The sequence below is a fragment of the Bombyx mandarina genome, chromosome 25 (genome assembly GCF_030267445.1).
Source record: "Bombyx mandarina strain Sakado chromosome 25, ASM3026744v2".
In the NCBI taxonomy this organism is placed as follows: Eukaryota; Metazoa; Arthropoda; class Insecta; order Lepidoptera; family Bombycidae; genus Bombyx; species Bombyx mandarina.
Window position 1 is genome coordinate 3,271,253 of NC_143231.1, and position 26,843 is coordinate 3,298,095.

A 26,843-nucleotide genomic window follows, 5' to 3' on the forward strand; every position below is an offset into this window, starting at 1 on the left:
TAAAATAGAATAGAAATAGGGAAGAATATATATTGACATCCAGATCTTGGCCCTAGTCACGTCCGCCCTCGTTCCATTTCTTTCTTTTGTTTCTTTTCGAATTCTTGTCAAGTCCCTGTCTTAGAAACATAAGCTAATCAGGATCGATGTTGAGAAACTAATAACAATTGATTAAGTAGACTTTTTTTTTTTTTTATTGCTTATATGGACGGACGAGCTCACAGCCCACCTGATGTTAAGTGGTTACTGGAGCCCATAGGCATCTACAACGTAAATGCGCCACCCACCTCGAGATATAAGTTCTAAGGTCTCACTATAGTTACAACGGCTACCCCACCCTTCGAACCGAAACGCATTACTGCTTCACGGCGGAAATAGGCGGGGTGGTGGTACCTACCCGTGCGGACTCCCAAGAGGTCCTACCACCAGTGATTACGCAAATTATAATTTTGCGGGTTTGGTTTTTATTACACGATGCTATTCCTTCACCGTGGAAGTCAATCGTGAACATTTGTTAAGTACATATTTCATTAGAAAAATTGGTACCCGCCTGCCGGATTCGAACACCGGTGCATCGCGTCATACGAATGCACCGACGTCTTATCCTTTAGGCCATGACGACTTCAAACGACTTCACTACGGGCACATACTATCATAATAGGAGGACAAACTGATGATAAATCTTAAAGTCAGCTTGGTAATGTTTCCGTGTCCAGTCTATGTCTAGTCGTTGTAGGTCTTATGCCCTGTCCAAGAAGTTGCACGCCACGACAGCTATATTTATTATATCTTATTTTTTTGTCAATTATTACTACACCTATAGTTCTGAGTTAATCACTTTTATACATATGAAAGTGAGAAAGTAATCAACAGTGAAATTTAAGGAAAAATAAAACATACCCACCAAAACAAATTACTTTATTAACTTTATTTACAATTAGTACTTAGGAACATATATAAAACTTATATTAACTGAACTACCATTGAAAGTGAAGATCACATAAATCGATGACACAGATTTACGCCATCGCCACTAGTTACACAAATACTATTTAAACATGTCAACAAATATCGTTCTATTTAATTTGACCGCGTAATCCAAAGCCGTATAGCCGAGGATATCCTTTGCCTCTTTCACAACATCATTGTCTATGAGGAACCTGGCCGTATCAGGGTAGTTACAGATGACAGCCTGAAAATGAAATGTCCTGGAAGATATTGGAATCCTGCTATCTGACAATGCCCTATCTTCTACCGTAATAAAATGAGACGAGAGAATGGACTACAGAATTTTTTGAGTATATTATATACATATTATTCTCTAGTGGTGGTAAGACGTCTTATGAGTCCGTGATAGGTACCACCACCCTGCCTATTTCCGCCGTGAAGCAGTAGTGCGTTTCGGTTTGAAGGGCGGGGCCAGCTGTTGTACTGTGAGAACTGAGATCAAAAAACTCATGTCTCGGGGTGGGTGGCGGCATTTACGTCGTAGGTGTCTATGGGCTCCGGTAACCACTTAACACCAGGTAGGCCGTGAGCTCGTCCACAAATCCAGGCAATAAAAAAAATTACCACTATGGTGAATTATACTAAGTATACCAGTATACTAGCATTTACTAGTGGTAGATAGTATCGAAAATTCGCACCGATAGGTAGCGCCCACCATTACTACCTACGTAATATACTACCTACTGCTTCACCGAAGCAATCATGTGGTCTGAACAGAACGATGTATTAACAGTTGCCAAGACTTAATGTCTTAAAATGGGAGGTGGCTTTGGAATTTCTAAGTGCTCAAGTGACTACCAACGAACGCCGGCGGTACCGTAGGTTTGGTGTAGCCGGTATGGTGGAGCTCGATGGGGTTTAGTCGGTAGTTGGTTTTGCGGGACGAGCGCCTCACGCGCCTTTTTCGAGACTTAGTCTCTTACGAGGAATTGACGGGGTGGAGGACCTTGGCTGACATAGCCCGGTCCGGTACCCCCCTTGACTGGGTATCCGTAAATGGATTCCCCAGCGCTTAGGCCGATGCCAAATTGGCCCAATGAAAAATAATCTATACTAATATTATAAAGCTGAAGACTTTGTTTGTTTGAACGCGCTAATCTCAGGAACTACTGGTCCGATTTAAAAAAATCTTTGTGTCAGATAGCTCATTTATTGAGGAAGGCTATATACAGGCTATATAACATCACGCTAAGACCAATACAAGCGGAGCACCAATAAAGAAATCGGTGAGCAATACATAGATAAAAAATTAGGGTCGATCAATTCGAACTTCCTCTTTTTAAGTCGGTTAAAAAGCTTGATTTTGGTACCTTAAATAGCTCCTTAACATTCTATTAGTCAAAAACATTTTCACTTTCTACGTAAATGAAGAGGCGGTTAAAATTTAGCATTATGCCAAAGTAACAAATCCACGCGGACGAAGTCGCGGGCAAAAGATAGTGTTACTATAAGATACCTTATGCAGTGAAGTCTGGTACATCTCATCGATCAGATTCAAGTCCGCTCCGGCCATCTTGAGGTACTCCAGCTTCCTTGTGGCTCCGTTCCTTGACGCTAGAGACAGCATCTCCGAGACCTGCTTGTTGTCTGGACTCGCGAAATGAGCGCCGCACTTCATCAACAAGCTGATTATAGTCGGAGCGTCTTGCTGGACGGCTGTCATTAACGGACTCTCGCCATTGCTGAAATCGCAAACATCATATGCTTCTACCTACTTTTGCGCTCATGAATAGCGCATCCTCATTTAGTAAGAGATTCTGTTGAAACAATACCCATTCGCGGAAATGTTCCAAATTTAATTTTTTCCCCACCTATTAGCTGGTAGCCTAGGGGGAGGCTCACGGACTCAACCTGAAAGAATTTGCTTACACTAGCCCTAACAAGAGCAGTGCATTGTAGAATCTACTACCGGGGCCGGAATTGCGACCACTGAGAAGACCCGGCGAGAAACTCAATGGGGGAATATTGAAGGAGCGTTATTATTGTCCAAGAATTCATTTGTCATTTTCAGGGAATGACTGGTTCAACAAAAGGTTCTGAGTTTAATTTTAACCGTACTAGTTTTAAATCTCTTTAACTGACACATGAATGCTTAACAGCAGATATTAAAGAAGACTTTGGTGCCAGTGCGTTTTCCTAACACTTTCTTTTGCATATCTAAAACCGACGTTTTGTCAATGTTCAATCTTTACTGCTGGCAGGGCCAATTTTCCCATCCGGTAGATTGGACCGTCCTGTGCAAAACGATTGAGGTTTCTACCTCCACAGTGACCGTTCATCTTGGGATGTACATGGGCTCTGGCAAACTTAAGACCAGGGTCGTAAGCTCGTCTGTTAACTACAGCATTGAGAGTCCATTACAGACATCAGCAAGTGATTGTCGCCGAAGCTAAAGTATCAGTAGAAGGTTTCCTTATCAATTTTTTTTGTCTATTTCTGTGATGATTTTGTACACACCAATATCTGGCACTATTATATTTTATGCCTCGTCTTTTATACAGGAAAATAGCGGTATTTGATTTACGTAAATAGTTGATGTCTTTAGGAACTCACCTATTAGTATTATGTTGTTTCGACACAGAAAATACCAAAAACCCTGCGCTTGCATTTCATAAATTTGTTGGGGAACACATGAACTGATGGGTCTGCGGTGCGTAAGCACGTTTAAAAAGGACATTGTAATTACCGAATTATAAATTGAGGTGTTATTGTATTGTACAGGGTGGCCCATAAGTCCTTTGAAAAGTAAAATTTGAATAAAACGAACAGGGCGCGCGTGAGCGGTGCAGGGGAAGCGGGGGGAGTAACTTCGGTTTCTGGGAATTTAGTCGCGATGGAGCGTCTTACCGGAGCGGCCCGTGCGTTTTGTGTGCGCGAGTTTTATAAAAACGACAATTCGGCAACCGTTGCGCGGCGTAAATTTCGAGAACACAAAGGTTTACACAACTTTGACGACACTCCAACTCTTCAAACGATTAAGAACTGGGTTGCTAAGTTCGAGGAGACCGGTTCGACGTTAGATAAACCGCGGTTGGGTCGCCCAAGGACGTCACGTACGGAACAAAACATAGACACAGTGACACAGTCTATTCGCGAAAATCCGACACAGTCAACTCGTAAGCGCGCCAGAGCATTAAACGTATCCAGGACATCGTTACAACGGATTTTGAAGAAAGATTTACATATGCACCCTTACAAAATTCAGTTGGTTCAAGAATTAAAGGAAACTGACGGTATTCAAAGACAAAATTATGCGAATGAAATGTTGAATCGGTTTACTTCCTTCAATAACATAATGTTCTCTGACGAGGCTCATTTCCATCTTAACGGGCATGTTAGTAAACAAAATTGCCGCTATTGGAGCCCCATCAATCCAAAACTTAAGCATCAGAAGCCCTTACATAGTCCGAAAGTGACTGTTTGGGCCGCTATGTCAGCCCATGGTATCCTAGGGCCTTACTTCTTTGAGGATGGCAGAGGGCGCGCAGTTACTGTTACGTCGGAGCGATATGTGGCTATGATCGAAGAGTTTTTCATACCAGAATTGCAAAACTTTTCAGGCTTTAATGCCAGGACGTGGTTTCAACAGGATGGGGCCACTTCTCACACCTCTAACACTGCTATGCCCGTTATCCGTCAACTTTTTCCTGGCAAAGTTATCTCTAAGAGAGGAGACATTTCCTGGCCTCCACGTAGTCCAGATCTGACCCCGATGGATTTTTTTTTGTGGGGCTACCTTAAGGCTAAAGTATACGACACAAACCCGCGGTCAATTGAGGCCCTAAAAGAAAACATCCGCAGAGAAATGACAAGCATTTCAGCAGTGACGTGCCGCGCAGTCATCGACAATTTTAGACGTCGTTTGCAAGAGTGCCGTGATCGCAACGGATTACATTTAGGAGATGTTATTTTCAAAAAATAATTCCCGTTTTTTAAGCTTTTTATGTAAATAAAAATTTAATTCATAATGTAATTAGTTTTATTTTAATAAATTTTTTTTCATATCAAAGGACTTATGGGCCACCCTGTATTATCTTTAAAGCTTACCAATTTTTCAAATGCACGTTCGCACCATTTTTGAGGAGATACTCGACAATAGGAACATATCCTTTGAGTATGGCTTCGTGAAGTGGAGTTCTACCTTCTAAATCCTGGGCATTAACGTCTGCTCCCATTTCTGTACAGTGCAAATGTAAAATTTCATGGCACCAATTTCAAAATAGACCACACCATGTCTTCAGTTTACTTTAGAGTGGTCCATATGGTACCAATTGTAACGGGCTGGCTACAGGTCATAATTGTATTTATCATCTTGCCGGCGACATAACGATGATGATGAAAACTTAACCACTAACTTAACAACTAACTTAACCACTCCGTTAGTGTAGTAACGGTGGTGGTTTTACTGATGGTAGGACCTCTTGTGAGTCCGCACGGGTAGGTACCACCTCCCTGTCTATTTCAGCCGTGAAGCAGCAATGCGTTTCGGTTTGGAGGGCGGGGCAGCCGTTGTAACTGTACTGAGACCTTAGAACTTGTATCTCAAGGTGCGTGGAGTCTATGGGCTCCAGTAACCACTTAACACCAGGTGGGCTGTGAGCTCGTCCACTCATATAAGCAATAAAAAAAGGAATTAGTGATTGACGAACAAATACCACACACAGTCTAGGTTCCGAGTCGGAGTTAATACCTAAAGATGTTTAGTATTTGGCATCTGTCTGGTCCACGCAGCATCAATCGCGTTTGAGTGGCAACCGCTTGGCAGGAGAAGATTTGGTCGCCCTGTACACTTGGCGATGCACCGTGGAGAGTGAGATGAGGACTGCCAACGTGACTCGGAGTGATGTCAAGGAGCAAGCGCAAGACAGGGACAAGTGGAGCCAACTTGTCAGGGCCAGGGTACCAGCAGGGTACCCTAGGACTACAACACACACACCACACACACAACACCTGGTCCACGAAGAGAAAAGTCCTTAGGCCCTGTAAATGTGGAAAATTTCATTTCATACGAACCCAAAAGCTTCGTGATGACCCCTTCATCACTCCGCTCGATACCGTATAACAGCAACGAAGATATCACCCGCTCAGTCACCTCCAACAACTTCTTCGGCGATTGGATATTTAAACTTTTCGCTAGAGCTTCTTTGAGAGTTTGGTCCTAAGATTCAATTTAACAATTTGACTAATCAAATTGGGGCACAACCTTTTGACTGGTAATATTTATGTCACAAAGCAGCTACGGTTCTTTCGTTCGAAGGTTGATGTAGCCGTGATACAATCTAATTAAGACTTCGCCCTCGTGTCTGATGGTGAGTGGCGGCATTCCGGTCATAAGGCCAAAAACAAATAGGTAGCACCATTCTTATTGTAGAATGATGTAGAAATGTTGTGAGGTCAATTTAAATCACACGCGACGGTACTTAATAAAACACAACAATTTTTAGTATTGCTCACCTCGATAGCCATAGAAGAGACATTGGTTAATTCACCTCTGATATTCCTCATCATCATCTGAAAAGGTAACTTTTTCGTTATAATAGTTGCTGTAAGGCGTCTTATGAGCCTACCCTACCTACCCTACCAATTTCTGCAGGCAAGCAGTTATGGGTTCCGACTTTAAGTGTGGAGCATCCATTGTACTACATAACTGAGAGTTAGATAGAGCTCATGTCTCAAGGTGGGGAATGGTATTTACTTTGTTGATGCCTACAAGCTCCGGTAGCCACTTAGCACCGAAAAGACCATAGGCTCGTTGATACCAAATGCCTTTTATGGCTGATGTGAGCTTATCGTGAGCGGTCACCGATGCTCATGAACGTCAATAATGCCAATGCCGAGCTGGTGCTCATCGCAAATTTCATGAGATAGGACCCGAAGGACACAACTAATGGGGATTACAGTTGGAATATCATGGATAAACGTAGTTCATCTCTCACCTTAAAAGAAAGCGGGAGGCAGGCAGACCCTTTGACATTTTGCATGTAATGTATGTGAACAACGAATACCCACAAGGCGATGAAAAAATGTTTGAAAATTAAGGAACTTATAGAGCGGTTTCACAAATAGCTCGCAATCTTGTACAGTGACGTCACCATACAACATTTTAATTCAAATCATTGCAATTTATTTCAAATAATTCCAATATATAAAATAAGGTCTTATCGAAATATTTCTTAATATCATCATTAAATTTTATTCTTATGCCCAGTTTAATGAAAATGTTTTATTAAATCACCTCGGTTTTCTCTTTATAACTTAGTTCGGTTTTCGTCAGTACATACGATAGCTTAGTCAAAGCCGCTTCCGGGGTCATGTCAAAGCCAGACACAACACCGTATTTCGCCATCAACTGTAATGTAACGATAATGAACTTCTAGAAAAGAAACGCAACACAGACTTACTAATGATAGGACCTCTGGTGAGTCCGCGCGGGTGGGTACCACTGCCTATTTCTGCCGTGAAGCAGTAATTCGTTTCGGTTTGAAGGGTGGGGCAGCCGTTGTGACTATACTGTGCATTTACGTTGTGGGCTTCAGTAACCACTTAACACCAGGTGGGCTGTGAGCTCGTCCACCCATTTAAGCTATAAAAAAAAAAGATATAGTTTTAAGCGTGTTATATTATACTAGTCGAACCCGGTCCGTTTTACTGGTCGATCTTTTTTTTTTTTTTTTCCCACAGGAGAAAATCGCCGGATCCCCACCCGCGCGGCAGGTGGGGTATGTGGGAGTTGAACCCACTAAAAACTCCTGCCGCTCACAACCGGCGCCCTACCTCGGACCGGGCCGGAGCCCAGTCGGGGCTATTGAAACGGCGGGACAGGGTTGACGCAGAGCACATTACATCCATCCCACCGTCCCACGGACGCCGGACCGGTGGCCGCCAGCGACACGACCACCAGTTCCCTCGTTCTCGGGCCGAGAGCCCGCTTTGATGGCGCCGCGTTACACCTTCCCCCAGAGCGGTCGGGGGAACGCGGTCTACCATCACCCGGCTTCCTATTGCGGGTGAGCGTGCCAAGCACGCCACCCCACGTCTGGGTCTCTCCCCGCACAAAACGGGTGGGACCCCTAGCTCTTAGGGGGCCAGGCCACGGATACGACCCCGGTCCCGACCCCCTGCTCGGCGGCGGCGGGTTTCTGCGTAGTGAGGAGAGCTTTCCCTCACTCGCCCCGCCGACTGGTCGATCTTTGATGTGATTTTGATCCGATCGGTACCAAACTTCACAAAATCCACCACTAGGACAATCTGAAGATTTCCTGACACAATGTTATCGAAATCGGTATGCCTTTTTGGAGTTCATTGAGAACATACAACGACTTATTATATAAATGTATATATAATAATGTGTATATATGTACATATACAGATGCGATGATGCGATTTCGTGTGTGGTTCATTGGTTCCGTATCAATAACCTATTATTGAATAGTAAGAAAACTAAATGTATTAAATTTACTTTAAAATGTATTAAATCATCTTTAAATGTGAGACAAGTGGATAGTGATGTAATTGTTTCTGAGGAATCATTGGAGCTTGTTGAGTCAACCGTATTTCTTGGTATAACAGTGGACTCCAAACTGCAGTGGGGACCTCATATTCATAAATTGGCGAGTAAGCTCAGCTCTGCAGCATACGCAGTAAAAAAAATTAGAATGTTAACAAACGCGGACACGGCTCGTTTAGTTTACTTTAGTTACTTCCACAGTGTCATGTCCTATGGCATTTTGCTATGGGGCAATGCGGCCGATGTAGAAATGATATTTATTCTGCAGAAAAGAGCTATACGTGCTATTTATAACATGCACTCTAAACTAAATTTCTTAAATAAATCTAAATTAAACTAAACTTTAATTTCTTTAAATTTCTCCCTCAGGGAGGGAATCCCTGAGGGAGAAATTTAAAGTTCTCACTATGCCATCCCAGTACATTTTTGAAAATTGGATGTATGTTCGTAAACATATTGAGGAGTTTCCTAAAAAGTCGGACATACATAATAGAAATACTAGGAACAAACACAAGCTTGTTGTGCCGATGAGTAGGTAACATAAGATACGAAATTCATTCGGGTGTTTGTCTGTGCGCCTGTACAACAAAATCCCACAAGATGTTCAGAACCTACATATACATAAGTTTAAGAAAACTATTAAAGAACATCTGTGCAATAAAGCTTACTATAAAGTCAATGATTATCTAGAAGATTGCACAAAGTGGGAATGAGTTGCTCGCTCCGGGAATTTCAATATTGTAGTAATTGTAACGTTATAATACTCATTGTATAAATTTCATATTCATTAATATTAAAAAAAACCATATGTGGTGTCGTGGGACACCAGGTAGGAACGAAGTTCCTTCGGCTAATGTAGAATCGACACAAATTGCAAAAAAAATCGTGCTCAATTTTATGTAGGTTTTCTTGATTTTTCTCTTAAATTTTGCTGATTAGTTTTTATTTAAGTACAAGAAAGTATTTAGGAAATTCAGTATTTTAGGAAATAATAAATTACTTAAAATAAAAAAACATCGTAATTCAAATTATCAACTAAAATAAACGTGGCTACTCACGAGTAAAATGTATCTATAATGTGAGTATTCGCCACGTGCTTGTCCATGAATTCATGAGTATATACTATGCATTGGCGGGGTGGAGTGGTAATAGAAAGAGAATGGATGAGAGAACGAAAAGAAAGAAAGAGAAAGGTATTATACACTACTCGCTTGTGTATGCGACTGTCGCGCCTGCGCACGTCTCATTTAACGGTTTTATTCCACGCACTTTTTTCCACGGATTTTTTCTTACGGTTTTACTATCACATTTTTTTCAGTTCGGTCGCGCAGCAAAATCCCTATCCCCTCCAAGCCTGCCGTAAGGAACTTCGTTCCAAAAATAAATAAATAATAATAATTTCATATTTAAAAAAAAAAAGACATGCCCGCTGAGTTTCTTGCCAATTCTTCTCAGGACGGAGGCTAGTTCTTGTGAATTGGCGGTAGTTTTTTTGACGTTCAACAAGTATGTACTTTCATTTATGTTGAAAAATTTTTTTTTGTTTTGATTTGATTTGATATATTAAGATCCCGCGGACTGTCACCTCACCAGTTGATCAAAACTGATAGCATCACTCACCCGCGTGCCTATGCTTGAACCAATACTGCTGAAGATAGAGAAACGCGGAAAAGAATTATGCGACCAATCGTCAGATAACAGTCTTCAAATTAGACACAGCCTCCAGAAATGAAGATACGGAACAATTTTACTAAAATAATACATAGTCGGATATCTTTAGACCTTTTTTGCACTCACTAAAGGTCTTACTCACTTGTCCCGTCTCGTACAAAGCCGCCACAGATCCGGTATTGCACTGCGTGATCACAATCATAATGACTCCTCTCTTGACGGCTTCAGCCAAAACGTTCAAAACGTCATCGCGATTGATAGGAATATTGCCGGCTCCGTAGCATTCTAGTACCATTCCTGTGTATAAAAATTTATCTGCTACTATCGCTACTATTAGTGGGGCGATTTGTGGGGGAGAAAGCCATTTTGCAAAAATGTTACTTCTTCTTCACGTGTTAAGGGTTATATAATACCTACTTTGGAGTTGAATAATGTACAGGAAATGAGCCATGCTAAAGTCAGATCAATACGAATCGGAAAAGGGCCGTCAAAAAAGTATTTTATTAAGGAAGTAATAGTTATTCAGATTGTAAAATAGAACACGAATAATTTGGATATTGTATTTCGGTCAGCAATCAAACTGTATAAGTAGTCCGTCAGTTTATGATTTATTAGATGGATAACGTTTATCTCATGATCGAATGATCAGACCTTAAATTGCATGTTATCACAATTGGTTAACTTTAAAATACGGAAGTCGAATATCTTCTAAATCTATTAATAGATCGACGTACTACATTGAATAGACACTATGTCCCTTTTTTTGTAATGCCATATTAGTTATAGACTTTGGGCAGAGCATAACAGATGTGTCTATTTAAAAAATAAAAAGCACGCTTAATATACCAAGCCGAAATAAACAATATTATTATTAGTATTTTATCGTAGTCATCATGATCCTATTCCTATTCCTATCGAATTTCGGCTATTGAGACACCACTAGTTACAGTGATGGATTTACACTAGGGGCAGTCGGGGCAAGTGCCCAGGGCCGCAAATTTTTTGGGGCGGCTTATTTGAAAGTAAAAATTTTTTTTTTGTCTTTTCAAGATTGCTCAATATAATTAATTAATAATTTTCTTTTCAATTGAGAATTCAAGAAATTCAATTCATCCATTATTTGTGAATTATAATTTTGGCACTTTTGGTAAAAATTAATAATCAAAACGATTTAATCAATTTATTTCCTTGGAGGTTTAAAATAATAATCGATTTTTCTATTTTCTGTAATTAAAGAATTTTAATTAGTTTTTTTTTTCTTTTTGATGTAATATAATAATTATGAGTCACCTTTAGTGCAAAATTTATAATTGTTAGAAAAAAAAACGAATATTTATTTATGTTTTTGGAATAGGTATATGACATAATTATGATAAAGTTTCCGCAATAAATTAGTTATTTTAATTTTGAATAATAAAATATATAAACTATAAGTTCAGGTAAAATTCCAGTATTGGGGCGGATTTTTTTCCGCCCTGACTAGTTAATTTAACTACGCGATAAAAAACCATTACAGGTCGATGTGGCAATGATGAAATTTACCTTCGATGGGCGGTTGGCAGAAAGCCTTAACCACAGCAATGCTGATGCTCGGAAAGATCCTCAGCAAGCCCACGTTCTTGGACATTCTGGCGTGCACGTGAAACTTCTCGATCGTGTTGGGTTTGAATATGGCAGCCTTGTTGACTTCCATCTCAAGGCCAACTTCTACTATGGGCACGCAGTTTGGAGAATCGAAAGCGTGGAGATGAGTCGCTGATACCTTTCGTGTTCTATATCGGAGTGAAGACAGCGGTTACTAATCGACCCATTTGTTGATTGATATTTAAATCAATATTTTCTATGTGTATGTGCATTACTATAATTCTCATGTTGTATTTGTTATTTTAGCTGTTCTACACACACTCATCACTTTTAATAATTATTATTCTCATAATCCACTCGCAGGTCTGCTGGAAGAGATTTCTTAAAGAAATAAGCAGTGCCTTTGTACATAATTTTCCTATTACTCTGTAGTATGTCTTCTTTTTTGTGTGTACATAAATAAAATAAATAAATAAATTAAATGTCGGTTATCTTTAATTACAAATTAAACTTAAGATTTTTTCTGAAAGCTTCTGAAAATCGAAGGCTGGAGAATCTAAGGGTAAGAGGTAAAATTTCTGTTCATTACTAATTATTAGAAATAATAAAATTAAAGAGATCTTAATAGGCGTCTAAAGGATTAAGAGTATCTTCTATTCGACTCTATGTCTTATAAAACCATTCGCTGCTCCATTTCGGATTAACAAAATCATTAAACATGTATATTTTTTCACCATGACTCTGATCGTTTGACTTCCTGATCATCTCACAAGTGTGTGATATTGATATCTTAATCTTCGAAACTAGGATATTATTAACATGTATTTAATTATATGAAATGTTTGATGGCTTTCAATATTCTAGTATGTTGGATTCACATCTATTGGATGTTGACTGGTGGTAGGACCTCTTGTGAGTCCGCACGGGTAGGTACCACCACCCTGCCTATTTTTGCCGTGAAGCAGTAATGCGTTTCGGTTTGAAGGGTGGGACAGCCGTTGTAACTATACTTGAGATCTTAAAACTTATATCTCAAGGTGGGTGGCGCATTTACGTCGTATATGTCTATGGGCTCCAGTAACCACTTAATACCGGGTGGGCTGTGAGCTCGTCCACCCATATAAGCAATAATAATAATAAAAACATCACCTATTTCCTCTGTACAGTTTACTTCCAAAGAAAACTGTAACTTCAGGTATGTTAAGGCCGCCCGCGATCAGAAGCGATGAAACAAAATTGTCCACGCCGTCGCTTCTTGGCTCGAAAATCGGTATCTGTTTACAAAATCTGTATATCTATATATATAAAAGTGAATTGCTGTTCGTTAATCTTGCTAAAACTCGAGAGTAGCTGGACCGATTTGGCTAATTTTGGTCTTGAATTATTTGTGGAAGTCCAGAAAAGGTTTAAAAGGTAAATAAATATGAAAATGCTCGGAATTAAATAAAAATAACAATTTTGTTTTTCCTTTGTTATCTCCCTCGTCAGACGGATTCCTTTTGTTTGTTTTAAGTGTATTTTATACAAAAGGTTAGGTGTTTTTTTTTTTTAGATTAAGGCACTACGAAATCTGCCGGGTCAGCTAGTTATTTAATACATATTTTAATATCAAAAAGCAAAAGTAAAGAACATGAATACGCCTTTACATAATATCCACTTCTTCAACGCATTACGCGATTAACGGAGTGCGACTTTTTGTTTAATTAATGTTCGAATTGAAAAGGAAATGTTGATATTTTGTATGAATTCGACAACTGGGCCTCATTAACTAATGCTACTATAAGTACTATGAAATTTAGTTTGATCGTCGTGATATCTGCCCCCAGACAGAGCCCACTGAGTTTCTCGCCGGATCTTCTCAGTGGGCCGCGTTTCCGATCCGGTGGTAGATTCTGCGAAGCACGGCTCTTGCTAGGGCCAGTGTTAGCAAATTCGCTTGATTAGAGCCCGTGAGCTTACTTACTCACCCGGTTACGTTGGCATAGTGTTATATCGGAACTTAGGGGCAATGAAACGACCGTACGTAATAACAGCTGGTTTATTACTACTGTGAGCGGAGCGGGTCGCGATATACGAAGTACATAACAAACACTGCACTCCTCCCTCATTATTTTGAAATCCTGACAAAGAAAACAACTAATTAGCTTATCGTTAATTTAAAAATACTTCTTATAATCTACTACTTTTCTTGTCCTCTTTGGTCGACCACACTGTCTTTCATTATCTGGCGCCCTCTCTTTTAATCTCACGTTATCGGGGTCATCTGATGCTACAACAGGGTAATCAGGTTCACACTCGGTCGGCAGGCTGGCAGCTGCGATGTTTTCACTAGCCTCCTCCCATTCTTCGCCCTCCTCATCCTCCCCCCTCACAATGTCAACGTTATTGCCGTGCGTGGGGGCCGATACTGGTGCCGGCTCCGGTACCGGCGGCGACGACATAGGTGAAGACAGCACTAACTCAGAGCTAGGCTGCGATACTGATTGCACTGTTGTGGGTCGATCCGGGACGGAAATACTAGCGCCTTCGGTGGAACCAACATCGCTCACAATTGTTTTTGACCTAGCATCCGTGTACTTCCTAATCTGATCCAAATGTCTGACACACGTTGAATCACAGTTTTCAAAATTGATCTGAAACATTCTATTGCCTAAGATATTCGTTATTTTTCCTTTCATCCAGCTAGCCTTTCGAGCAATAAAAAATCTTGCCCAGACTATTTCACCTATTTGGAATTGTCTACATTTACTTAGTTCTTTATTAGGAACAACTGCATTATCTTCCACTTTTTTAGTGGGTAATATTAAATCTAATCTTGTTCTTAAATTACGTCCAAACATCATACTTGCAGGTGATGCGCCTGTTGTGCAATGTGTACTATTACGATAATCGAACAAAAATCCAATTAATTTTTCTTGAATAAGCCGTGGATTGAAATTAGTATTATATTTATTTTGTTCGATTATACATTTTAACATTTTTCGGCAAGTTTTCACCGAGTTCTCGGCTTGGCCGTTACTTGCTGGATGATAGATCGGTGAATTTAAGTAATTTATACCGTTATATTTACAAAATTGTTGAAATTCCACGGAACATATCTTAATGTCGTTATCTGATACAATTTCGTTAGGGATACCGAAAACTGAGAATAATTCTTTCAGTTTCAATATTAACGCACTAGTGGAGGTGCCGCAATTCATATGAATGCATTCGAGCCATTTACTAAATGCATCGATAACAATTAAATAGTGTACCGTTTGCCCTATAGACATATAATCTATGTGAATACGGTGCCATGGGGCAGGCGGGCGCGGCCAGGGCGCGGGGGGCGCACGGGCCGGCGCGCTGCGCTGAGCGGCGCATACGTCACAGCTGCCAACTAAACGCTCAATATCGCTGTCAATACCTGGCCACCACATGCGACTTCGTGCCATATTTTTCGTCTTAACGATACCGAAATGAGCACAATGTAGTTCTTCTAACATACGATCTCGAAATACCGCCGGAATGACTATTTTATGTCCACGAAACAAACAACTATTGATAACTTCTAAATCAGTTTTACACATAAAATAGGGTAATATTAATTTGCAACTAATCTTACGCGGCCACCCCTGCTGCATATAATTAATGACTGTTTTAATAGTTTTGTCATTGGCGGTGGCATGCTGTATTCGTTCGAAAGAGACTGGTTCTTGTGTTGCATCCATAAAGGAGATAGCACTATGTTCCTCGCTTTGTTTCCTATCAGCTGACCCGTTCGGTTCGTAAGCTAACGGCGCTCGGGAAAAGTAATCTGCCACAATATTGTTTTTGTTACTTATATATTGCACAACGTAGTTATAAGCAGATAACATAATAGAATATCTTTGTAAGCGTAGCGCGGCGGTCACTGATATGCCGTTTTTTTTACCAAAAATAGATAGGAGCGGTCTGTGGTCTGTTCTTAATATGAATGGTTCCTGACACCCATACAAATACTGATGAAAGCGCTTAACGCCAAACACTATAGCCGTCGCCTCTTTATGAATCTGACTATAATTCTTTTCGCTTGGCGATAAGGAACGCGAACCGAACGCGATCGGCCGTTCTGTACCGTCGCTGTAGCATTGCGCGAGTACCGCGCCGAGACCAGACGGGCCCGCATCCACTGTCAATGTTAGCTGCGCCCTCGGATCGAAATGTGATAGTACGCGGTCCGAGGCGAGTTCTTTTCGCACGGAATCAAACGCAAGCTGCTGTCGCTTATCCCAGTGCCATTTTATGTCGTCTTTTAATAATTCGTTCAGCGGACTTAATAATGAGGATGCGTTAGGAATAAAATTCCTGTAGTAATTAATTACTCCGAGAAATCTTTTTAATTCTAGGACATTTGTGGGGATTGGGGCTTTTAGAATTGCATCTACTTTACTGGGACATGTTCTAAGACCATTTTTATCTATTTTAAAACCTAAATATGTGACACTGTCCTGGAAAAAAGAACACTTTTCTTTTTGAAGCCTTAACCCAGCATTTTGTAATCTACCTAGCAATAAACGAAGTCTCTGCAAATGTACGGTTCTACTTGGGGCTGTTAAACAAATATCATCATACCAACACGACACTCCTTCAATACCCACTACTAGAGATTCTATTGTGCGCTGGAAAATAGCTGGGGCATTCGCGAGACCGTACACTAAGCGTGTATATTTGAAAAGGCCTTTCGGTGTATTTATAGTTGTGAGGTCTTGAGAGGCTTGAGACAAACAAATTTGATTATAGGCATTACTTAAATCTAGCTTAGAATAATGTTCTCCGCCGCCTAACTTCGCGAAAACCTCGTCTATGTGGGGTAATGGATATTTGTCAATTTTTAAAACTTTATTTAGGGTACAGGAAAAATCTCCAGCTATTTTCACTTTACCATTCTCCTTCAGAACTGGTACTATGGGCGTAGCATAATCTGAAAACTGTACTGGTACTAATATACCTGTTTCGACAAGCCTATGTAATTCTTCTTCAACCTTGTCCTTTAGAGCAAACGGTATTTGGCGTGGCTTAAAAAATTTAGGTGTTGTATTTTCTTTCAAGTGTAAATGCACTTCATATTTATTAAAACGGCCCAATTCATCTCTCCAAATGTCAGGGAATTCATTCAAGATCTGCTGCACCTCTTGGTATTCCGCTCTAACTGATAAATTATTATTGTTACACATAGAAACTAAACTCATATTAAATTGCGTCATGAAATCCCGCCCTAATAATGGTGGACCACCTTCTGAAATTACATAAAACGACATAGGCTTCATAATACCATTGTAACTTACTTCACAATCGAAATAACCTACGGGCGTAACTTTATGCTTAGTATAAAGACAAAATACTATATCAGACTTACTTAATTTGTATAATGGGAAGTTATCCCTGTAAAATCTTTCTGAAATTACACTACGAGCAGCTCCGCAATCTAATTCCATAGAATAAAACTTATTATTTATAGAAATGTTCAACTTAATAGGATCGTAGCGAACATACCTTAAATTATACAAATCACATTTTTTACATTCGTGTCCATCGCTTTCGTTATCATCCATATTATTTAACGACAGTTTTCCGACCTTTTTGACACTGCACACTTTCTTAAGGTGACCCTTTTTACCACAAATCATACACTTATAGTCTTTGAAACGGCACTTTTCTACGGAATGACCTTTCAACCCGCACACTGCACAGCGCGCGGCTGCCGCCGATGCCCACGACGACTCCGCCTGCGCCGAGGCGCCCCGTGCCCGACGCTCGCTGACACGATACACCATCTCTTGTTTGATAAGCTGCTCACCACCATCAACATCAGCTCTCGCCGCCCGCGCACACGCAGTCTCCTAGGCTATTTCAATAGCTCTCGAAAGCGTTAGGGAGTTCGAGTCTTGTTCGAACAATCGATCTCTTTCTGGACCTACCTTCAGGCCTAGAATAAATCGATCACGTAGCAACGTATCTAATTCTGTACCGAAATTACAGTGCACGGCGAGTCCCCTCAGACGTGCCGCCCAATCTTCGACTTTCTCACCGTCCATTCTGATCGCACCATAAAATTTTGCCCTGTCGGCAAAAGTCGATCTTTTCGGTTGAAAATGTCCGTTGAGTACTCTAACCAGCTCAGTCCATTGTATTGTTTCTACCTCCTTAGGATGTACGAGGTTCCTCACAAGCCGATACGAATCATCTGAAAGATGTGCAATAAGCACGGAGCACCAATCTTCAGCTAAAACTTTGTTCAACTTTAGGAAATTTTCTAATTTCTTGTAAAAGATCTGCCATTCTTGGGTTTTATAATCAAACTCAGATATGTTTCCTATAAGTTGAGCCATATTTTTTTTTATATATAATATGCACTTGTGGGTAATTCGTCGCCAGTTGTTATATCAGAACTTAGGGGCAATGAAACGACCGTACGTAATAACAGCTGGTTTATTACTACTGTGAGCGGAGCGGGTCGCGATATACGAAGTACATAACAAACACTGCACATAGCCACCTAGATTACAGCACAGGTAGGGAAAAAAAGGAAAATTGTATCTATGACGTCATTTATATAATTAAAATCGAGTATGCATCGTACCTGAGATCCTGTTATCACGATTCCCTTCCCCAAATTCTCGAACATGAACGAGAGGGCTGACGCGGTGTAGCTGAGCGTGTCCGTCCCGTGGAGTACCACAAAACCATCATACTGCTCGTAGTATTTCTGTTGTATAAAACAAACGGAGAATAATACACATTTGCCAATCTAAACGCTAAATCTCACGACATAAAAACCAAATCGCCAATTAAGCTTTTACAAAAATGTCCATCCATGTAATCCATCTTAGGGTGTTGACCTCTAGGCTGCAATTGAGATGGTTATAATTGAATTCGCCACTTTGGTGAATAAGTCTGTAGGGACATGCGTATCTAACAGTCATTGATGACGTTTTGTAATAAAAAACAAACCTCTGAAATTTTCTTCATAATTACTAGGATGTTACAGGATGTTATCGTCCTAATAATTATTTGTGTGATTGCGTGAAAGACGATGTGTATGAGAGGGAAGTGACCGAAGAAATGGTATATGATAGGAGATTATGAAATTAGAAAACATGTTGCGCCTACCCCAGGCAGAAGGACAGGAGAATGATGACTAGGATGTTACAATAATCTCGCACATCTATGTGCCATCATCCTGCCTATTTCTACCGCGAAGCAGTAATGCATTTGGTTTTGAAGTGTCGGCTGGGCTACACAATAATATTACCATTTCTACCATCATATCTCAGTCTGGATGGTGGTATTCTTGTTGCGACTTTAATGGGTTTCGACAACGACCTAGTATAAAGCGGTCTGTAAGTTTCATCACCCGTCTAGAGCAAAAAAACGGAAAATAATCTTAATAATGGTAGCTCACAGGAGATGCATGCAAGTTTATCTGGCAAGAGTTTCTAATGATTAAATAAAAATAAATACCCTCTGGAATGTATTTATAATAAATCAACACCCCGATTAAGAGAATTATAATTTCCAAATAATTAATAAAAATTACGCTTAATAACTATTCCTACCTTTATATCTTCAGCTAGGAAAATCCAATCTTCCTCTGACATATTCGAAGAATCCAATAGATTTTCATACTCCTGTATCTTGTAGAAAATTCTAAGACTCGTATCGTTTGTTTCTGAATAATAATGTTACCAAAAAAATTACTCAATATTTCTTTAAGAACTTAAAATTAATTTTTAAAGCTATATAATTTTATTCATTGACGTAAGAAAAAATTAAAATCTTCTTTTATATCATCTGTTTTACACTAGGTAGGTACTTTCTAGTATTTGTTTGATGTAGTTAATGATCTATACTAATATGTAAATCTATAGTGGTTTTTACGGATGTTCCGTTATAACTACTGAACCATGCATCCGATTGACTTGAAACTTGCTATCCATATAGGATAATATTTATATATGAGCGTTGGACTCCCTAATAATAATGACAATAAATAATAATGTTAATTTTAAATGCCCAGCGAAGCGGACAAATACGGCTAGTACCTTATAAGGATTATTCGAAATAAGTATTTTAATTGTCCATAAAAGCTGACTGCTCGTATATGACCTACGTATTAAAACAATATTCGGACATTAATTTAAAATGCAAAAAATGAATACAGACTTGGTAAAACAAGGAAGCTTCGGTCAAAAGTGGGATCGTGGGTTCTTTGCTCCCACAAAGCGGGGTCGTGGAGCTGAGGAAACTCCCTGATGAGACCCTCGAACAAGTTCTTCTGCGGCGCTAGCACTGCAAACAATACGCACATAACTATACTTGAGACATACTTGAAACCTAAGAACTTATATCTCAAGGTTGGTGGCGCATTTACGTTGTGGATGTCTATGGGCTCCAGTAACCACTTAACACCAGGTGGGCTGCGAGCTCGTCCAGCCTTCTAAGCAATAAAAAAAAAACATACCAGTAGAATCATTGGACGCGTCAGATCTGCCCCTTCAAGGCTACATAACGATCACAACCAAGAGTGAAACGACTAAAACCAGTAGCTATTTGACAAGTAATCCCCCTTATAACACAATACTCTTATAACGCATTTTCATATTACGCGATTTTAGTCCCTCGTATAACACGTATATTCCCCGACATAATGCGGGGATTTCACACGTTATATTCCTGTACATACTGTGAAACTTATAATTTTTACGATTCATAATCAATTTCGCGTACCTTTGCACGTTGTGTCAAATTGTGTTGTTATAAAATTAAATTAAATTTATTAAATTTTAAATTAAATTTTAAATTAAATTTATTTATTTATAAGTCGTTGTGGCCTAAAGGATAAAACGTCCGGTGCATTCGTATCGAGCGATGCACCGGTGTTCGAATCTCGCTGGCGGGTACCAATTTTTCTAATGAAATACGTACTCAACAAATGTTCACGATTGACTTCCACGGTGAAGGAATAACATCGTGCAGTAAAAATCAAAAACCCGCAAAATTATAATTTGCGTAATTACTGGTGGTAGGACCTCTTGTGAGTCCGCACGGGTAGGTACCACCGCCCCGCCTATTTCTGCCGTGAAGCAGTAATGCGTTTCGGTTTGAAGGGTGGGGCAGCCGTTGTGACTATACTGAGACCTTAGAACTATATCTCAAGGTGTGTGGCGCATTTACGTTGTAGATGTATATGGGCTCCAGTAACCACTTCACACCAGGTGGGCTGTGAGCTCGTCCACACATCTAAGCAATAAAAAAAATAAAAAAAAAAAAAAAAAAAAAAAAAAAAAAAAAAAAAAAAAAAAAAAAAAAAAAAAAAAATTATTTAATTTCCATTCCTAGTTTTTAAATTGTAAAAACATTGGTTATATTATATTATATTTGTACATAACGCGTTATATGGGGTCATACAAGCATGTTATGCGAGAATTCTCCTATAACGCGGAACCAATCTATCGTGTTATAGGGGGAATTACTGTATCCTAATTTTGTTTTAGATCATGAATAGTTAAAATCGAAACTAGATACGAGAAGAAATGCCGCTACCAAGTGTTAATGAAAATAAATTTAAATTCTAGTAAAGTTAATTAATTAGTACCGGCTCATCATACCCGGGCAGAGGGGCTTGCCCCGAGGTTTGTTCCTTGCCCCGTAAGGGGGCACGATGACCTCATTAGTTAGATAACGGTCGGTAACAATTACTATTGGCTCCGCGTGCTCTCTGAAGAAGACTATTTAAGTCGCAATATTTTAATGTATTTTTTTTTTTTTTTTTTTATTGCCCTTGTAGGCAGACGAGCATACGGCCCACCTGATGGTGAGTGGTTACCGTCGCCCATGGACTTCAGCAATGCCAGGGGCAGAGCCAAGCCGCTGCCTACCGTTGCAATGTAGCAATGTGTTTACTTTTTATTGCATTAGTCGGATCGCACTCATGGCTCGCCTGGTAATTATAGGAACCCACAAGTACCACCACCTAAATTCCACCACCCATCCCTGGGTCGTGAGATTGATCACCGCAATTATAATCTACCGCTGTCCCACCCTTCAAACTGGAACGCACGATTGCTTCACGGCAGACATAGACAAGACTTTGATGTACATTCAATGAGGCTAGCAATGTGCTTTATTTCCATTCAATGTTGGGGGGTGTAAGCTGTATACTGGTATAATACTCCGCAATTCCAATGCGATTGAAGATTCAGTGAAACATTGATCTTACTAGGGGACAGTGTTACCAAATATTTCTCAAGTTGGTTGAGCCCGTGAGCTCACCTACCAGTCCATAACTAGTTGGAAAAGGTTATCAAAGATAAGGAAGGAAGGAAAAAACTCAGAAGATACTGATCTATATTCTGGGGTAAGTCGAAATCACTTAGCCGCCTTTTACAACACCGACGAAAAGATATGGGGCGCTATGTTAGACCAACATTACGTAGTCAATATTATTTTTACTGTAGATTTTATTTAATGATTGTTTAAAGAATAACTAATGACCGTAAATAAATGTATATTAAAATGGCTATTTCTTAGTGCTTTTGGTTGATTACAAATCATCTATATATTATTATATAAAAATGAATTGCTGTTCGTTAGTCTCACTAAAACTCGAGAACGGCTGGACCGATTTGGCTAATTTTGGTCTTGAATTATTTGTGGAAGTCCAGAGAAGATTTAAAAGGTAAATAAATGTGAAAATGCTCGGAATTAAATAAAAATAACAATTTTGTTTTCCCTTTGATGTGTCCCCTGTCGGACGGATTCCTTTTGTTCGTTTTATGTTTTAAGTTTTTTATACAAAAGTTTAGGTATTTTATTTATCGATTTAGGCACTACGAAGTCTGCCGGGTCAGCTAGTACCTAATAAAAATAAAAAGCATTTCTAATTTAATCCGACACATAAAAATCGTAATGCATTCACTGCGATAATAGTATTTTAATGTTTTCATTTCGATATATACTTTTTTATGATCCTAACCGATCGAATGTGATAAACATTAATAACTCTTTGTTACTGGTGCGATAATTGTAATCTAATCTGATCGAATATTTATACAACCTAGCAATTGCGAGTCCGAAAACGGATGCTGAATGGATTGAGAGGAAAGAAAAAAAGTGGACAAATTTGGAAGACTCCGTGGCCATCGTGGACTCCTGTAAAGACGTGATGTATGCGACGTCACTGACATAGATGCAGAGATTCAAATCCTACGGTAGGTACTCTATTTCTATGTAAGTATATACTCAAATTAAGAAAAGATTTCTACGAAGAAAGAATAGCATTGATTATAAAAATTAAGGCGACAATTTTTTTGGAAAGTCTAATTACTGATGTTTTTTTTTTATTATTGCTTAGATGGATGGACAAGCTCACAGCCCACCTGGTGTTAAGTGGTTACTGGAGCCCATAGACATCTACAACGTAATTACGCTACCCACCTCAAGATATAAGTTCTAAGGTCTCAGTATAGTTACAACGGCTACCCCCACCCTTCGAACCGAAACGCATTACTGCTTCACGGCGGAAATAGGCGGGGTGGTGGTACCTACCCGTGCGGACTCCCAAGAGGTCCTACCACCAGTGATAAAATGGTGATGTGCTTTGATATGAGTACAAGAAGCAGATTACCATTTACGCCACGACGGCTACTTTCTAGAGCTGATAATAATACGTTAACATAATACAAAAGTACGGATGAAAGGCGATTTCGTGCAGGAGAGATGCGAATGTTCCGATGGATATGTGGAGTAACGAGAATGGATAGAATACGGAATGAATATGTTAGAGGAAGTCTGGAAGTGGCACCTGTGACAGAGAAACTGAGAAGTGCGCGTTTGGGATGGTATGGACATGTGATGAGACAAAATGAAAATGAGGTTGGTAAGAGAGTGCTAACTATGAATGTGGAAGGATATAGAGGAAGACCTAAGAAGAAATTGGTAGATTGCGTGAAAGATGATATGTGTAAGAGGGGAGTGACCGAAGGAATGGTATATTGTATGATAGAAGAGTATGGAAGGATAAAACATATTGCGCCGACCCCAGGTGACTGGGAGAAGGACAGGAGAATGATGATGAACCTAATACAAAAGTACGACATCGTGTTTGTTAAATTAAACTAGATGATGACCGGGCTTTACTCGGTTTTTTTTTTTATAACGCCATCTTGTTGTGTCTTTAAAGCGGTTAGTTGCCCTCAATTAAGAAAAATAGTATTATTATTCGGCAATAGATGTCGGGAAGAGTTGATAATTATTAAAAACACAAATAAAACAACATTTTCTGAAAATAAATCGTAGCTAGATCGATTTATCGCCCCCGAAATCCCCTGTTTATTAAATTTTATGAACATCGTTGGAGCCGTTTCCGAGATTCAGATATATACATATATATTAATATACAAGAATTGCTCGTTTAAAGGTATAAGATATCTGGATTTGTCCGTGATTCACGCATTAACTTCACTTATCAGATTATATTTAGTCATTTTACAGTTATTCTTGATTGTGAATTCTCAGACTGTATTTCCTTTGTGATTTCTTTTCTTAGGTGGTTTGTGAAGTCTGCCGTTAAATTACAAATACTATTGAATTCTTTTTGGTTTTAATTCAAAATAATATTGTACACAATTGCGCGTCTTGTAGCTGTTGAGTCCCGCTTAGAAGTGAAGGTGGTTGTGTGTGTTCGCGCTGCGGAGCTCGCCGGTCCGCCGGTTTGCCGCCCCCTCCCGCGCCGCGCTGCCTCCGTCTTTCCCGACTTCGCGAAAGAGGAGTTGATGCGTAAATAACAGTTATTATTGAAATTTCAAAGAAAGTTTCTATCGTAGTAACTTTACCGACATATTATTATGGCACGCGAGTTGTATAAAAAAACGCGCTTTAAAAATGGCGAAGCCTGCTTGCGTTTCACTAATATGATAGTTATCTCTATAAAGATAAACACAACTAGGATCATAAATTGAAAAGATTTTTAGTTGGACATCTGATCCATATACTCGGCCATACAGATTTTTGGCATAATTGGATATATCACTCGTACCATTCACGAAGAAAGCGAAACACTTTCAATACTTGGTGAAAGTGAAATGCATTTCATACATGCATAAACCTATGCGAATGATTTAAGTTGTTACGCTTATAGCACGGCACAGGTACTCTGAATTTTTCTTAGGGAAATAGATAGGATAATATCTGCCCATGCGGGCCTAAAATGCCCTGCTACAAAAACTGCTCACATACTCGATGCTGCCACAGTAAAACTAAATAGTAACGGTAGCGGTTTAGTTCTGCCCCTGGCATTGCTAAAGTCCATGGGCGACGGTAACCACTTACTTAGGTAGGCTGTACGCTCGTCCGTCTACAAGGGAAATAGAAAAAATAGTAATGGTTGACTTTGCACTCAGCGTCTAGATGAGATCCTTATCAAAATTACTCAGTGATATTGTTAATGTATGATTAACATACAGTGGCGTTCATTTAAATGGGTTCAATTTAAGTGGGTTGAAATAATTCAAGATTGAAAAATTCGAATACAAACAAAATTAGTAATGGCTATATGTAAACGAAATATTTTATTCGAGTAAACTAGCAGAGTGATAAATGCTTTGTGTGACGGGTTGATGCGTGAATGCGTTGTGTGAATCTGAACGCCGCGGCGCCGTAAAACATATGACCAAGGTCAAGATTTCTGGTTATCAGAATGACGGCTATCCTAACCTTGATACCACTAATGAGACACACAACACATGATATCAGATGAGCGAGGCTATACATTCCACCGTCGATTTTAACCGAATCTTCATATAACATACTTTGCTATATGAAAAACCAAAATATAACGAAATGAGATCAAATGAATTTATTTCACATCTCTACAGATTCTAATCGGTTAATAAATCACCATTATTAGATGAAATAGTGGTTTGATAAAAAATAAAGTAATTTCTCATTTTCCCGTGAAGAGTTTGACTATTAATTTATCTGAATCTTTTGTACACGTCTATTGAGTTCTCTTGTAAATAAAATAAAACGGAAACCATAAAAAGTTTCATAAGTGTACATTGTACACTATACGCATTACGAAACATATCAGCGGCTGGCATCATTTTTTATCATCTTAATAATGTGTGTATATTACGAAATCATATTCTTTGGTTGCGTTCGAAAATTCAACGTAGCTCATGTGAACCCTAGCAGATAAAAAGATAGACATAATTTTTTTGGAGTTTTTATTACTACGAAAGTTTATTTAATTTGTATTTAAAATATAATGTTGATGATTAAAGTGACATTTTTTGTACAGCTTTGTTAACTGTACATTTTCTGGTGAATAGTTCAAAGGGTTAATGACCTAATATAAAACACTAAAGTAATGACTTTGATTTTTTAAACAAAATATGTCAAAGATCAAATACAATACAAAAATACACTTAAAATTGTATATAAAAATAGGTAAGTTATCGAAGATATTATTAAAATTAATTCTATGAGAGCAGACACGGTTAGACTAAACTTATTTACATTTGAGTAAAATATTTTTAGACTGACACACTTTTTACGGACGCGGAGTTTACGCGTTGCCATAGTAACCGACCGGTATGGAGGGAAAATAAATTAGGAACTCACCTCCTTCTAAATTGCACACCATACCAATTGTGCCACCTGTATAAATAACTAAAACTCTTCTATCGTTACCGTCTAACGTTTTCAATTGATTCTTACTACAAACTGAATCATTACGTTCTAAATTACACTCGTTCCGATGATTAGAATCGCGCGATTCCATTCTCGAGAATATTTTCTTAACTCCATTGACACTACATTCTAGATTTATAAGTGACATTTCGATTTTTTTTTTTTTAATTCGGCCTGTCGTGTGTTCCGTCGGACTGCCGGCAAATAATACTAAACATAGATTATACACTTGATACTAAGCTTACGTACTGGCGGGCTTGGACCGCCGCGCCGCGCCGCCAGCCACTATTAAACACAATCTTTAGTGTTGCTGAGAGGAAATATTCCATAATGTGAGTCTGTGTTGCTTTGTTATCTTAGA

At 39.3% G+C, this 26,843-nt stretch overlaps 3 protein-coding genes across 3 annotated transcripts in view; all 3 read right to left on the minus strand.

Annotated features, from left to right (window-relative positions):
• The window catches only part of LOC114243932 (N-acetylneuraminate lyase), a 275,732-nt gene that overhangs the window by 187,850 nt on the left and 61,039 nt on the right, over nucleotides 1-26,843 (minus strand). The gene's annotated exons all lie outside the window — the stretch shown is intronic.
• On the minus strand, nucleotides 898-26,776 carry LOC114243962 (uncharacterized). Its single transcript, XM_028175630.2, has 13 exons — nucleotides 26,414-26,776; nucleotides 19,955-20,080; nucleotides 19,348-19,460; nucleotides 18,372-18,497; nucleotides 12,920-13,044; nucleotides 11,729-11,958; nucleotides 10,329-10,483; nucleotides 7,244-7,357; nucleotides 6,463-6,519; nucleotides 6,022-6,166; nucleotides 5,056-5,185; nucleotides 2,465-2,690; nucleotides 898-1,192 (listed from the first exon to the last, which is right to left on the minus strand). Exons 1-13 carry the CDS (start codon nucleotides 26,628-26,630, stop codon nucleotides 1,049-1,051), a joined length of 1,908 nt encoding a protein of 635 aa, XP_028031431.2. The 5' UTR covers nucleotides 26,631-26,776; the 3' UTR covers nucleotides 898-1,048.
• On the minus strand, nucleotides 13,795-18,120 carry LOC149499822 (uncharacterized). The gene is made up of 2 exons (XM_089738343.1): nucleotides 17,285-18,120; nucleotides 13,795-13,890 (listed from the first exon to the last, which is right to left on the minus strand). The coding sequence occupies exon 1, from the start codon at nucleotides 18,118-18,120 to the stop codon at nucleotides 17,632-17,634; it is 489 nt and encodes a 162-aa protein (XP_089594469.1). The 3' UTR covers nucleotides 13,795-13,890; nucleotides 17,285-17,631.